Source organism: Dysidea avara, chromosome 7 (genome assembly GCF_963678975.1).
Source record: "Dysidea avara chromosome 7, odDysAvar1.4, whole genome shotgun sequence".
In the NCBI taxonomy this organism is placed as follows: Eukaryota; Metazoa; Porifera; class Demospongiae; order Dictyoceratida; family Dysideidae; genus Dysidea; species Dysidea avara.
Window position 1 is genome coordinate 14,775,892 of NC_089278.1, and position 14,958 is coordinate 14,790,849.

The 14,958-nt window shown below is 38.6% G+C and overlaps 2 protein-coding genes across 2 annotated transcripts; one reads left to right on the plus strand and one right to left on the minus strand.

Moving 5' to 3' along the window:
- Positions 1–402: 402 nt before the first annotated feature.
- Positions 403–8,450, plus strand: LOC136260378 (dual adapter for phosphotyrosine and 3-phosphotyrosine and 3-phosphoinositide-like). Its single transcript, XM_066054091.1, has 8 exons — positions 403–568; positions 1,832–1,948; positions 2,287–2,423; positions 5,110–5,267; positions 5,728–5,775; positions 7,424–7,486; positions 7,867–7,952; positions 8,256–8,450. The coding sequence occupies exons 1-8, from the start codon at positions 453–455 to the stop codon at positions 8,383–8,385; spliced, it is 855 nt and encodes a 284-aa protein (XP_065910163.1). The 5' UTR covers positions 403–452; the 3' UTR covers positions 8,386–8,450.
- A 738-nt stretch (positions 8,451–9,188) lies between these two features.
- Positions 9,189–12,507, minus strand: LOC136260816 (collagen alpha-2(IX) chain-like). The gene is made up of 3 exons (XM_066054688.1): positions 12,258–12,507; positions 10,863–11,787; positions 9,189–10,059 (listed from the first exon to the last, which is right to left on the minus strand). Exons 1-3 carry the CDS (start codon positions 12,429–12,431, stop codon positions 9,338–9,340), a joined length of 1,821 nt encoding a protein of 606 aa, XP_065910760.1. The 5' UTR covers positions 12,432–12,507; the 3' UTR covers positions 9,189–9,337.
- Between the last annotated feature and the right edge of the window lie 2,451 nt (positions 12,508–14,958).

Consider the following 14,958-nt stretch of genomic DNA (forward strand, 5'->3'; position numbering starts at 1 on the left):
GTATAGGGCCCAATTGACCTGGTGATTATAATATTCCAGGTTCAACCCAACATAGGCGTATTACCTGTGAACCCAGTAACCGATACTGCTCTTTATGCCATTGCTTCTGCCTACCCGACTCATTACATAGCTCTCGTGCCCAGACCTCTCCGCCCCCACACAAAACGGAAAAAAAGCGGTCTGGGCACGAGACTAGCATTCACCTATACAGCATAGCATTGACACAACTGCACACACATATCTACCATACTTTGCTATAAATTATCTACACGTTCTGCGTTGTGCCGAGATATTGTGCTAAACATATGCACGAGATTCACGGGGAGATTCACGAGATTGTTTCTTTTTGTTTCGTGTACACCGAGGCGTACACGCATTGTTTGTTTCTTTTTGTTTCGTGCACGCGCATATAGAAATATTTTACTGAACTATAAAGGTGTGTCGTTTGGCCTATGGCCAGTGGGGGAGGCGAAATCATACTTAAACCACTTTCTGAGGATGTAGACAATCTCAACATCTCACCATCTAACTCAAAAGACAAAATGGCTGACCCGATGATGGACTTAGAGTGAGCACGTTGTTTATAACATGTGTTGATATGGTCATAGATCCTTTATGGTATGAGGCATGTCAGCACTCGCGTTAGCACATTTGGTTCAGCCGTTATGATTTATATTAAAAAGCTGAAAAAAGACAAATAGCAGACCTTGCATAATTATAGTAGTTTATGTAAAATTTCCACGCGCTGCCGCCACAAACTGTATTGGGCGAGGCTCTGGGCGCAACAAGTTAACAAGACTTCCTGGAGGTCAAAAGGTTTGGCTGGTTAGAACGCCTCAAAGTGAATGTGGCAAATTTTGTTGGCTTGTGATAGTGTGCTCATGTACATAGCTAGCTATAGTGTGTCTGAATTTCTGGAGACTGTAAGTTGTTGACAGTGTTGAGGTTCTGTAATAAATTAGTGCATACAAGCAAGTGATTTGGTCACATGTCAGGAGACAATAACACACTATGCAGCAATCAGTGTAGACAAGTTCAAGATGATGGGTGTCACATCACTCATATTGTGGCACTTGACTACGTACGACGTGCACTGTAAAATAATGGGACCAAGTTAGCTCAAACCAAAACTAAGGACTTGCTACTTATGTAGCCAAGTGTCACTGTGTGCTACGTGTTTATAGTTGACAATCAAAGGTGTTCGAAAGAGTTGAAGTCAGTAAAATCTCTTGTGTAGATCATAATGCAAGAATCTTGACCAGACTATTTACTCATAATGATTACCATGTATGGATAGTTGGGATGGGCACGTGTGATGTGATCACCTTCTAATTGATGTGGTGTCAGTTGTCTTTAAATGGAGGAGTGGTTGGGCCATGTGTGTGTATAGAGTGGGCATGTTATGTCCTTAAAACTCACTGGTTAAATGTCTGCAAGCCATCACAGCATTTAAGAATGACTGAACTGCTCTGGTATACTTTTAGGTGACTTACAGTAATGCTTGGAATTTTTATTATATGCACATTCAGTAAACTGATGTTTCCAAGTAGCAGCAATGATACATACACTTTTTACAATATCCATACCATATGAACATTTCTATTAAGCAATTTTATAACCACCAAAAATTCCTTTCAGTTCTACACGTAAAACATGGTAAATGTTATGTCTTCCTACCATAGTCTTTGTATAAGCTTTGGGGACACATCATTATAGTTTTCATGCTGTTATAAGGTACTACTAGAGTTTTTCTTGCATGTTAACAAAGTCAAACCTCAAGGGTTCTGTCCTTCAAAAAATCTATTACTATTCGTATAATCTCTTATAATAGTTGGTTCCATCCTCACTTATCAAGACATGCTGCAGACTGTATGTTGATTGACAATGCTCCTGAGGGAAGCTATCTGCTTCGTCCTTCAAATGATGGCGAATATGCTCTGTCAGTCAAGTAAGTTATTAGCAGTGACAGATGTTACTTCATTTCTATTTGGACAATGTAGTTACTGTGTGTTAGCAGGTTTCTAATTCTATTGTTGTGGTATGTAATATTCTAGGCAGTGTACATGGCCTTGCTAATCCTGTTACAACAGTGTATTAGTGCGTGAAACTTCTTTAGTGAGGAAATACTCCCTCCGTAATAAGGTCAATTATTTTGATCCCAACAGGTTCGGCTTCATACACTTTTTACCTCTGACAATCTCTTTTATGGTCAAACACGGACCAGTTCCACTATATAGCTAGGTAATGAAATGACCAGGGTAATATTTTATGTCACGATTTTCGTAGGATGTCAGCATCTGTGCAGCATGTTCATCTTCACCACACCAAGGATGGCTACAAGTTTGGCCAGAGCGCTTTCAACTCTGTCAAAGAACTAAGGAGACATTTTGAAGTGGAGAAACCAGTCATAGGTGGAGAATCAGGTATGACTTGCTGTGTATTTGGAACAATCTTTTGCCCTGTGAATTCTTAAATATTTTTAGATTGAGTGCATAGAAAGTATTCCACTTGTTGTGGCTCCTAATTCTTCTAGGCTGCATGTTACCAGAGAATCAAATCACCACTAGGGTCTGAGATTTTTTCTGTGTTCAACAAAAATATTCTGATTTATGTCCCTAGTGAGATTGGTAGTAGATATAATAGTGATGTGCCTTAGATGAGTCTTATAATTATAGTAGTATTTAGCCATTGAAGTTGTATTGGTTGAGTAACAAAGTCTGAATAATTTTGAAATTGTAACTGTGTAGCACTACTTTATTTTATCACCATGTGTATTAGCTAAAGCATATAATCCTTCACTACAGAGTCTTTGCTTGCGATTTTTATATGATGCAATGGAATCTCCCCTATTCCAGTCACCTTTGGGCCAAAATGTGGCTATAGCCAGGTCACCTTGTGTAGAAATGGCGCATTTGGATTATTGCAATAGCCAGGTGACTATACAATGATCTGATTAGACAGGTGTCACTGTACTAAAAATGCATGCAATATCCAGTTAAGAAGTGTTAGTACATATTTGTAGTAGAAGTTGGTACCACCTATACAATGCATGTTATCATATGGTACGATAGTACTGTATATTAGGGATCACGAAGGTTTGGGCTTTTCTGGCCCCCTTAAAACCAGCCTCACAATACCTTCATGGCACCTTGGTTAGGTATATCCAAATCCAACAGTCTGACTAACTGATGTCTTCAGACAAGCGTAAATCACAACTAAGGCTACGGGTTTGATTTTTTCACTGTTTGACGCCCAACAGGTACCTTTTAGCAAATACCATGGTACATACCGTAGACTCTGGTTATTAGGCGCACATGGTTATCAAGTGCATCATAGATAATAGACACCCCATACTGGATTGGAAACTTCTAAGCACCACCTAATCTATCCGCGCTTTGCGCCCCTTATACTGTCTGTACACAGTACCGGGAGTAGATTTTATAAGAACATGTTTTGCTTACTGGTGAGTAGTAAACTTGGAATATGGAATATAAGGTTTGGCCTATTCATAGTGGGTGTACTGATGTGTATTAGCTAGAAGTTTGACAAGCACGAAAGGTTGATACGAGAGGCGGGATTTGTGAACTTGACTAAACTGGAGCGAATATACCATGAAACACATACCAGTACATGTAGCATTAGTTAGTAATAAGCATCAGCCTTAAACTAGACTTGTTCACCCCGCCATTTTCACAAACATGTTCAAATACTTTTTATACGGAAAGTGCCTATACCAGTGGTAGGCCAATCGCCACCCAAGAAACAATCTACTAAACTTACTAGTTAAAGCAACCGAGTTGTATCCAGACAGTAAAACAGAATCTTCGAATGAAAAAGAGTGTTTGAAAACTTCAGGCGCAAAACGCAGATAAAACCATAGTTTTGTATGGGCACTATATGTGTGCTTCCAATCCAGGTAGGGTTGTCTATTATCTATGAGTGCATATTGCCTGTTAAGTACATATGGTATACTTGTGCTAGACACCTGTTTGTTAAGCGCTTATGGTTGAAATCGCCTCTGCAACCTCGTACTACATAGAATTGTAGCAAAAAAATTGTCAGAATGAATCAGACATGTCACAGTACACTTGATGCCTCGCCAGGCCCATGTCTAGCAGATACTACCGTCTGTAATAACTATAGCTGTAGCTACCTGACTTCTAAGGATTTCTGTTTCCACGACTGAAGCAGACTATTTACTGGTGTTCAAATCGCTTGAAAAATGTAGTGGGCACAACTAATGCCCTCCTAGCAGAAATTCCTTATCGTAATTTATAAGCACATGCACTTAACAAGCATAGTAAATTTCACAAATAATTCCTCCTAAAGTTATAAGCGCATGCGCCTAATAACCAGAGTCTACGGTAGTGAAACAAGGGAGGTCACCTATAGACCTGAAGATATATTCAGTCATGGGTATAGACTGAAGTAGGGATTAAATGTCCACTAGTATATCTGCAGGTGTAAGTGACCTCCCACTTTTTCTTTGATCCCTAATCAAACTTGAAATTCCTAAATTTTCCTTGTAGTTGTATGTATTTCTGGATACCTGCTGAGATTTTGGTACTTTTTCCTGTGAAGGATCTGATAGGCCTCCTTTTAGGAAATGCTGGTATACAGGTCTTCCTACTAGTAGTACAGTAATTGTAGTAGAGGTAGTTGTCCAATTACCAAGCCAGCCGCAGTGCTAGAAATAACAGGCAACATGCATTTAGCCAACACATTTTTAATAGTGAAGCCATTAAGACTTTTCCAAATTCTAAATTTTATCTTGTTTTCTAATACTGATCAACGATCTATAAACGTGATTATTGTTCTACCACCTGACCACACCTTTAGTACACCAGTAGTTATGTTTGGGACCAACTTGATATGGTCACTATAATGAGGTGATCTTATTATGAGGTCATCGAAGCACTACACCTTAGCTATGGTTGAGACCTACTCGACATAGTCGTTTTTATGAGGTGGTCTTATTAATGAGGTCATGATGCTGTAAAATGATTGCTGGCTATGTATGTTTTTACTGCAGTTGCAATTGGTTCTGCACAATTGTACATGGTATGTCATTATTATATGAAATCACTAACAGGTCTCTCTTCCCTATAGGTATTACTGTTCACCTGAAGTTTCCTTACTCTCGGAATTGTGATGAAGAACACTTATACCTTGACATTGTCACCCACACAGTGACAAGGTTGACAGACAGAGGAGCTCAGTATGCCTCAATGAAACGTCCTGAACCTGCACAGTCTGTTGCATTTCCGGTTAGTAATGTTACATTGTACGAGTTGTTTTGTTATACCACTCAAAGTTATTCTGCACCTAACAACTCAAAATTCATCAGGCTTATTACTTTTGATGTGGTACATTTCTATAGTAGTGCATAAGTCTAAAATACAAACACAAGATACACCCACTACACACACACACACACACACACACACACACACACACACACACACACACACACACACACACACACACACACACACACACACACACACAACACACACTTATTTACATACAATGAGTAAGGCCACAAAAAGTTAACTATGTGTTTGTTATACCGCACAGTCGTCAATCAAATTATTGCATTTATTGAGCTTGTAAACATCCTTTTTATGTTAAACTGCTCAAGCTTCAAGTACATTTGATTAAACAATCCACGCTTGCATATGCTGTATGGTATACACATCTGTTAAGGTTATCACTTTTCTTACTCAGATTTCCTCAAGAGAAGGCTATCTCACTAAAGTTGGCAGAATGCGTAAGGTAATGACTTTAGTATATAGCTATTGTGACTGATTAGAGAAAAAGGATCTTCCACACATATCCAATTCTATGAACTCATAACTTATATTTCAAGAAACATACAAGTTACTTTCTCCACCCATTAAACTACGTTGTTACTCACATTTACCACTGACCAAATTTCAAGTCAGTGACATTTTCCAACCTGAAGTTGTCAAAGTTGGTAAATTGTATGTGTGTGGAAGACCCCTTTTCACAAATCCAGTCACATACTGTATAACAGGAATGTTTCGCGGAAGAAAACATTTGCAAATTTCACAATTTTAGATGCATTTGCGAATGTTTTCTTGCTAAATTTTTTCTACAATTAAGAAACCTTTTTTTTTTTCATGGATCAATTGATGCAGCATTCATACGAGTACATAAGCGGGTAGCTACTCACTGTGCTACTCGCTAAGCTGCGTGACAGTATAGCCAGTGAGGCACAAGACCATTTGATTCAAATTCGAATGGCAGAGATGCAAACTTAAGTGACAGTGGAAAAAGTCAGTGCTACTCATGCAAGAGAAATGGGGTAAATATAATTGCAGCCCAGCGATTCACTGTGCCAGAATGGCATGTCTTCTTGGCCTCAGTTTTAGTGCCACCCCCAAGGCTAGGTGCCTATCGTCCACATTCATTATCATTCCTATTTCTCCAGCAAAGTAGCAATCATGCATGGCTACTAGTATGCGTAGTACGCAGCATGTCATATACTGTTGATTTTAGTTCTGTTTGAACATTCCGTCCACACCGCGAGTTATTCTGTGACAGTTTTTAAAAATAAGAAGCCATAAGAATATTTACAGATTCGTAACAACCGCTCACCAGAAATCAGTGTGACACTACAATACCACAGCTAAGGTTTTAGCTTTACCTCTAACGTAACATGGAACTTGTAATGCGGACGGAAGTGTTCAAACGGAACTGAAATCAACAGTAGTCGAGAGTTCCCTTATCCGTTGTAGGCACGCACCCAATTATTTAATTACTTTATTCAATAAGTTGCGAACGTTTTCTCACAAATGAGAAAATAGTAGATCATTTGCAAATGTTTTCTTCCGCGAATCATTCCCGTTATACGATGTATAATTATGCCAAAGTGCATTACATTAAGTGCTTTTTTGCAGACCTCATTATTTAAAGTCCACCAATCACAACGTGTTGCCTTACAGTCAAAATTAGTTGATGTAGTTTTGTAGAGTATCAATATATTATTCCTCATAAAGAAACATCCATTGTTGCTTTCAATTAGATAGTCATAATTCTAATCAGCTCACAGCTCATTATGGCAATATTTATTCTCAATCATGTAACAAACATGTGACTGTTATTCAATGAAGTCATATTCTTGAACTATTAAGTTATAGTGCCGTAAATGATGAAAGTTTGGTGTGACGTTTGACAAATTTGATGAATCGAAGGAAATATGCCAAACTTTATGTGCCAATTTTCTCTATTTGTTCTCCATACAAATTCATCTAACTTTTATCCTCCAAGCTGCTTTGCTTGCTGGTTCACCAAATTTAAGTCATGCCAATTACTTTCGTCGTTTATAGTATATTTGATTATAGCAATAACCACCAGTTCTCTGGGCTCGCTACATTTAATTTACCATTTTCTCACACAGACTTGGAAAATTCGTTGGTTTGTTCTGAGAAATGACTATCTCTCTTACTACAAGAATCGACAGGTCAGTGTATGCCATATATGGTACATCAGTAGCTATTGCTGTCAGTGTGACTATGATATCACCATAGTATTCCACTAGTTAATTGTCAGTGCATACATTTAATGACTACTTGCCATACAGTTCTGAGGGTCTACCAGTGACCTGCACTAGTAACGTTCACTTGTTATCCTAAATTACCTACATTTGTTAACTTTAGTTAGGCCATTTTTTTTACTTTAAAGCTGACTCTTTAAACTAAACTAAATATTGGAGCCAATTCTGTAATGGAGCACCTATAGTACTAATGTTTGCATAACTACTTTATAGCAAATGAACTACTGGTATTACTAGTTACCATACAACACTTTATATCAGTTACTGCCATATTGAATGTGTTACAGGCTACAGAGCCTGTGAGAAAACTAAACTTGAAGGAAGCAACTGATGTGAAGATTGATCATACTAAAGGCAAACAAAATTGTATCAGGTAAGTTGACTGATGTGTGTATACTCTTAAACTCTCTAATAGAACAATCACTAGTTTGTGTTTGATATGTGGCAGAGCAGACTAATTTTTTGTATAGTTGCTTCTTACTATTTCATTTAACACCATGGCCAGGCTGTATGCGATTTCAGACATGTGTGCCAACACATTTTGGCAACTCAGCTGAATTTCAATACTTTTTAATGGTAGCACTTTTGGACTTAAAGGAATGCCTCAAATATAGCTCCCATGTGTACAGTGTAATGTATTGTATTCATAAATGATGTATTTGTTCTTGTCTACTAGTATCACGTTCCCCTGGAGGACGTTCTACTTAATAGCGGACACACCTGAGGACTGTGACCAATGGCTATCACTGATAATGTCTAAAACAAGAAGACTTTCTATTGGTGATACTTTTTCAGAGAATGTATAAATTTATTACTGTTATATATCTCATGTACATGTACTGCAATATTGTATATCATACTGCTCTGATAATATGGTCTAACAGTCTGTCTGAGTTATGGCTGGCGAGCAGTGAAGTACTTTTATCAATAGTACTCTTGCTTTGCTGTGGGGTGTGTAGTTTACTCTGTACTGCTTAGTGAATGTTGTGGACACGTATTTTTATTACACAGTAAAAAAAATAATGAAAGACATTTCATGTATCTAGCCTTGTGCTTGTTCTGGAACAGAATTAGATTACAAGATTTATGTGGTTCTTCATAATTACCAGGGCTTGTATTTGGGTTAACTCTAGTTTTGGCTGTGCCATTGGCCCACCAGTATGCCAGTGTAAAGAATTTGTGTAATTACTACAAGATATTTCATTGTGTGTATTTGTGGCAAGGAACTCCCTAGCAACAGATGTAATCAATCCAACCAGAATGACTGGTATTGAGATGAAAACAACATCTATGATAGTATTCCTAGCACTGCCACTCATTATGCCATTTCTGCATTAATACTTTTATACATTTAAAATATTGACAAGTAAGAATACCTGTTAAGTATTGTGTATGTGAATGAGTTAACAAGACTGCATAACAAACCCTGCTGTGTTTAGTGTTTCATTTTTCAATTTAGTGTAGATATGCAGTTTTGAAATATTATATGGTTTTGTGAGGACTGTGTTTTGTAGAGTTGTAAGCAGCTGGTGCTGATAGAAGGCTTCCTTTTCAGTTATAAAAAATAGTGAATGACGCAATATGGGATAACTGTATTATTAACTCTTGCTAATATTCATTGAATAATCTAGAAAGACTTCAGACATAATTCTATGAGTTCTCTTGTTTGTGCTATGTCTTGCGTAGTACAATATACAATTGTCACTATTTTTATGGTGGACAAGATCACCTAATATGAGGTTTACAGCAGCTGAAGAATCACCTAGTGCAGACAGCACAAGATAGCTCACTGTAGTCGTCATAAGGGGGACATGGGAGTGATCCACATTTTCCCTCCACAGGGTAGAACAGATATCCATCATAGTTTAATGCTGAACCAGCAATGGCCTTCAATTCGATGTCAACACAAGTGTACTGAGTTCTGAAGAAGTCATAGTAATTGGCCATCAGATATCCGTAGTATTCTCTAGTCCATCCACTGGGACAGACATACTTGGCTGGGACCATGTAGACTGCGGAGCGCTGAGGTACATAGCAGACAGCACAGGGTACATCTAGGTCATCAACATTTCTAATGTCCACAATTGTTTCGTACTCTGCTCCATACATGTATGCTCTAAGGCTTCCATTGATCCTCTGGAGATAAATGGGGTCCTGAGGAAGGCATTGTGGATCACTGCCACCACCTCTGTGGTTGTAAAATGAGCCACCAGCTCTTCCGGTGTATACCGTTTCTGCAGTTAGTGGGCATCTATCGTGCCCCCATCTTACATAGACAGTTCCTCCACCACTGGAGGCTTGATCACCATTGGTAATACCATTTTGACCTTTCTGTCCTTTGGTGCCAGTCAATCCTGTTGGTCCAATATCCCCCTTGTCTCCTTTGATGCCCTCTTCCCCTTTAGCTCCCGAGTCTCCTTTAGGCCCTGGAGGTCCAATATCTCCTTTGGGTCCAGCACTCCCTGTTGGTCCTGGGTCACCTGCAGCAAAATTATAATAACTGTGTATTCACAGAACTGATAAGAGCTGACAATCACATTTGCATAGTTGATGCTCTTGTTGACTGCATGAGTTATGCTAATTTTGGGTGTTCTAATGAGCGGTGTTGTATGGGGATTATCAGTAGTATGAGACATGTGGATGGATTTGCTCTATTGTCCAAACCAGCTGTCTCCTTTGAGCTGCAGCCATGGATATTTTGTGACAGTTTGTAAGAGTGACGTGGTGAGTACATTGTCACTTAATTGAGTCTGTATTTCAGGACTGAATAATATATTTGTTTTAGTGCATTGTTAATAAATCTAATTTCTTGCCATGACATTGTGAATGTAATATTACACAACTGTACTCTGTATACTGAACAGTATCAAAGCTATTGCTTAGGGACATTAAAAGTAAAAGTCTGGATGCATCAATGTTTTAATCAGTCTGCTAATGTCTGGCAGGACGAATGTGGCAATGGCTCATGATCAAAGGTATTGTACTATTTACAAGTATAACTCGATTAATTCCTAAAGTTTCCCGATGATGTGTAGTTGATAAAAGAGGCTGAGCTACCATCTAGTTCCTACATCTATGTGCATGGTATGTGAACCCTTTTACTCAACAATTTTTATGTGAAATATTACTCATATGAATGGGGTAAATCACAATCAATAATGTGATGTCATACATAACAGTTCATGAAGTCACAAAAGTTTTATACCCATCTAAATGGACTGTACACAACCACATTCATATCAGCACCAAACACAATGCACTGTCACAGCTACCTCTTACATACCTATTGTTCCATTTTCACCTTTCTCTCCCATGTCACCTTTTAATCCCATCTGTCCTGTTGTGCCGTTACTTCCCTTCTGTCCCATCTCACCCATTGTTCCATTATCTCCCTTCTCTCCTTTATTTCCCATTGCTCCAATTTCTCCTTTGTCACCTTTGGGTCCAGTCTCCCCTATCGTTCCATTATTTCCCTTTTCACCTTTTATTCCAGGACGACCTCTTGAACCAGCTCCTCTACTTCCTTTATTACCCTTTGGTCCTCTTCTGCCATTACCTCCTGATGCTCCCTGGATGCCCATTTCACCTTTCTCACCCATCAGTCCTGATGTGCCATTATTTCCCTTTTGTCCCATGTCTCCTTTGGGACCAACTTCTCCCATCGTCCCATTGTTTCCTTTCTGCCCCATGTCTCCTTTTGTCCCAGTCTCTCCCGTTGTTCCATTATTTCCTTTTTCTCCTTTAATGCCCATAGTTCCCATTTCACCTTTATCTCCTTTTGGTCCTACATCTCCCATTGTTCCATTGTTTCCTTTCTGCCCCATGTCCCCTTTGGGACCAGTCTCTCCCATTGTTCCATTATTTCCTTTATCTCCTTTAATGCCCATAGTTCCCATTTCACCTTTATCTCCTTTTGGTCCTACATCTCCCATCATTCCATTGTTTCCTTTTTGCCCCACGTCTCCTTTAGGACCAGTCTCTCCCATCGTTCCATTATTTCCTGTCTGCCCCATATCTCCTTTGGGTCCAGACTCTCCCATAGTTCCCTTTTCTCCTCGTCGCCCAATGTTTCCCTTGGATCCTTTAGATCCACTGCTTCCTCTTTGCCCCCTTGGACCTCTGGGTCCAGGTAGTCCATCTTGACATGTACAATTGTCAGCCTGTTTCTTGGCAATATGTCTAACTTCGTAGCTTGTATGGGTGTGGGACTAGAGGATAGCCAGTGGGCACATGTCAGTCATGAATATCAATGTGTGTACATTCCATAAATATATGGCTTTACAACTTCCCTACCATTAGTCAAGTTAGCTAGCTATATGCATGCTTTTCCCATTTTAAATGTCTACAACTTTAGAAGGACGTTTTTTAAACTTCATGGTCAATGTTCAAATTTTAATTTATCAGTATACATTTCATACCCCATGTAATATGAATACATGCTCACTGTGACACATCCTGAAATTGGCTAGACATGCAATGCAGCCTATAATAAGATTAAAATCTTTGCAGAATTCTAATAATCTCTTCAATATACTGAAGTAATTGCAGCATTGCATATGTACTTACATAAAACTTATCAATTAGTCTACTTCTACAGACATATATGGCTATCAATGATCACAATAGTATGCTGGTATAGGTGAATGCTATAATTGCTAGGTCTAATATTATTCCTTACTTCAATTTTCTCTTGCAACTTCAACAACAGTTCCCTGTCATGCTCTACTTGTTGTTGTAGTAGATCCAGTGATGATTGGAAGTACCAAGTCACACCAAACAGTAGAACTAGACTAACTATTGACAGTGCTAAACTTGTTCCCAACACAACATCCTTGCTGGGAGCTGCTAACATTGTGTCTACTAACTGCTAATGGTTGTGTGACAATGGACAGCTGTTAGACCACAGAAAATGTTCTTGTTCAACATAATTGTACTGTTTACTTTGAGGGTGTTGTGTAGCAACCGTTTAACTTGTGGAGCTTCTGTGCATGATATTTCTGAGAAAATATTTGTGTAAAATAGTTAGCCAGTTTGATTAAATTCAAAGTTCAAAACTTATTATCTACTTTACCAGTTAGGCACTGGACTTATGCAGCAAGAGCTCAGGTTACTGGTAGTACTGGTGAAGGATGAGCGTCAATTGAGTCAGTGCTAATTGCAGGTGCCTAAAGATAGTAGTTAATCAACAACATACAAGAAGTCCCACATGTTGTATAGGTTGAATGCAAAGGGACTTCCAGATCCCAGGCTGTGTGGCACCATTGACACTTGTCTAGATTACCAAGTTGTCTAGTGATTAAGTCATCACCTGGTATAGATCTAGGATATACAGCTGATTGTGCCCTTGGCAGTGGGAAAGTAACTGCCAAGTCCTCACTGAGGTATTAGGAATTGCACATAGATCACAATGACGATGCCTGGCACCATTTTGGTGGTTTTCTGCTTTCGCAGTGCAGGAGGGTGATTGTTACCATTGGCAGACATATAATTAAGCTGCTCAGTTAAACTGTGGTCTTAATATACAGGATTAGAAAACTTCTCTTTGTATACCTGGGGCAATGGTAGCAGGTTCAGACACTTGTTTATGTCATAATTATTGGTATCAGCTATCATTTGAAAAATTACTGTCAGCATAATTAACATAATTTGCAGACACAAAATAAAACGTTTTTGAAATTTTATTTATATTTTACCAAAAAATTTATAATTAAAATCATTATATCCACTCTCTGTCTATGAAGGTAATCAGCATGCTTAAATAATTTTACAGTGATAATTGTAATGTATGTATGCTATATGCATTATGAACATTGCCTTACAATGTATCATTTCAACCTAGTGCCCTAGTGAGTTAAGTTCTAGACATCTTAGGGATGGCTACATTTTTTAGATGGCCACCATGTTTCTGTTACCAACTATCCTAATAGGACATACAGTGCTATGTACTCTAATAAAACAATCACAATCGATTCAGAAAGTTTGGCCAGTACTGTAGAACAAGCTTTAATGCAGAACATCCAATTGAACATGCTCAGCAGTTACCTTACATTATATAGTGTAGCTATGTTGATCTGAAACTCCATTGAATGGTGATGGGATGACACAGTGACATATTGCTGAAGAGAGTATTAAATGCAGGGGCGTAGGGAGGGGGGTTCCGGGGGGTCCAGGAACTCCCCCCTGTAAAATTTAGACTTGATCCTAACACACCATTTAGTGTGGCAGGACAAAATGAGTGAGTAATATAGCAGTGGCGGATCTAGAGGGGTTTCTGAGGGTTCGACAGAAACCCCCTTTTAAAAATCCTAGAATCCGCCACTGTATAGCACAGCACAACAATTGATAAAGCTTGCATTCATCTCTCAGAGAAGGATTTACAGAGGTAACATGAGCCCTAGGCCTCTTCAAAACTTGTTAAAAAGATCGATATAGTCTAATAGAGCAGTCAGGTATATACTCTAATAGAACATGCATGTAAATATATCCATGTCCATATGAATTTTTCAGACATTCTAACATTAAATGCAAAACTTAGCATGACCTTATACTGCTATAGCTTTGGTGTGCAGTGTTTAAAGATATAGAGCTCCAGTAATTTATCACTTGTGTTATGCAAAATGAATTCATGCTATGCATATTTGTATAGTTATATTGTTTTGATTGTAAGTTATTCCATTTATATCAGTGGATTCATGGCTCATACCACAGTGAGATAACTATCACTTACAGATTACTATGTGTCTCTATATATGTGTTATGCTGTCTGTTTCCACTAGGTGGCTTTATCTAGTACTACCTTCATCCCAGGGGCACTTATATGCATTATAATTAATGTACTTTTTGCATAAAATATAGCAATTTGCTGAGTTTTGATTCATTAAAATATTGAAAGTCTCTCAGCGGCTGGCCCCAGACCCCTGCTTCTGGTAATTCAATGCTGCTGCTGGAACCCCCCTTCAAAAAATCCTGGCTACGCCCCTGAAATGGTGAAGTATTTGGTAGAAGATAAAGGAAAGCCCCAACTAAATGGAATAATATAAGGAGTGGAACTGAGAAGTGGGGGTCTCCATATAGACTCTAGAGAGATGGCATTTTATAGTAAAGTAGCTTAGCATCAAATTTTGAAATCGTTACAGAATCAATGGATGCCAAATATAATTCAATTGGAAAACTAAGTGCATTTCACTCCATATTCATGGGGCCACTTGTTGGCCATTTTGTTTTTTTAAGTTAAGCCCACACATAGTTAGGTATGGTGGGTAGCTACCCCTTCTAAAATTGATAAGTACACCATAAAGAACTTGTGTGCCAAAAATGGTGCTTTTATCCACCCTGTAACAATTTTGCTAAGCTACTTCACTAGTATACATACATGCTTA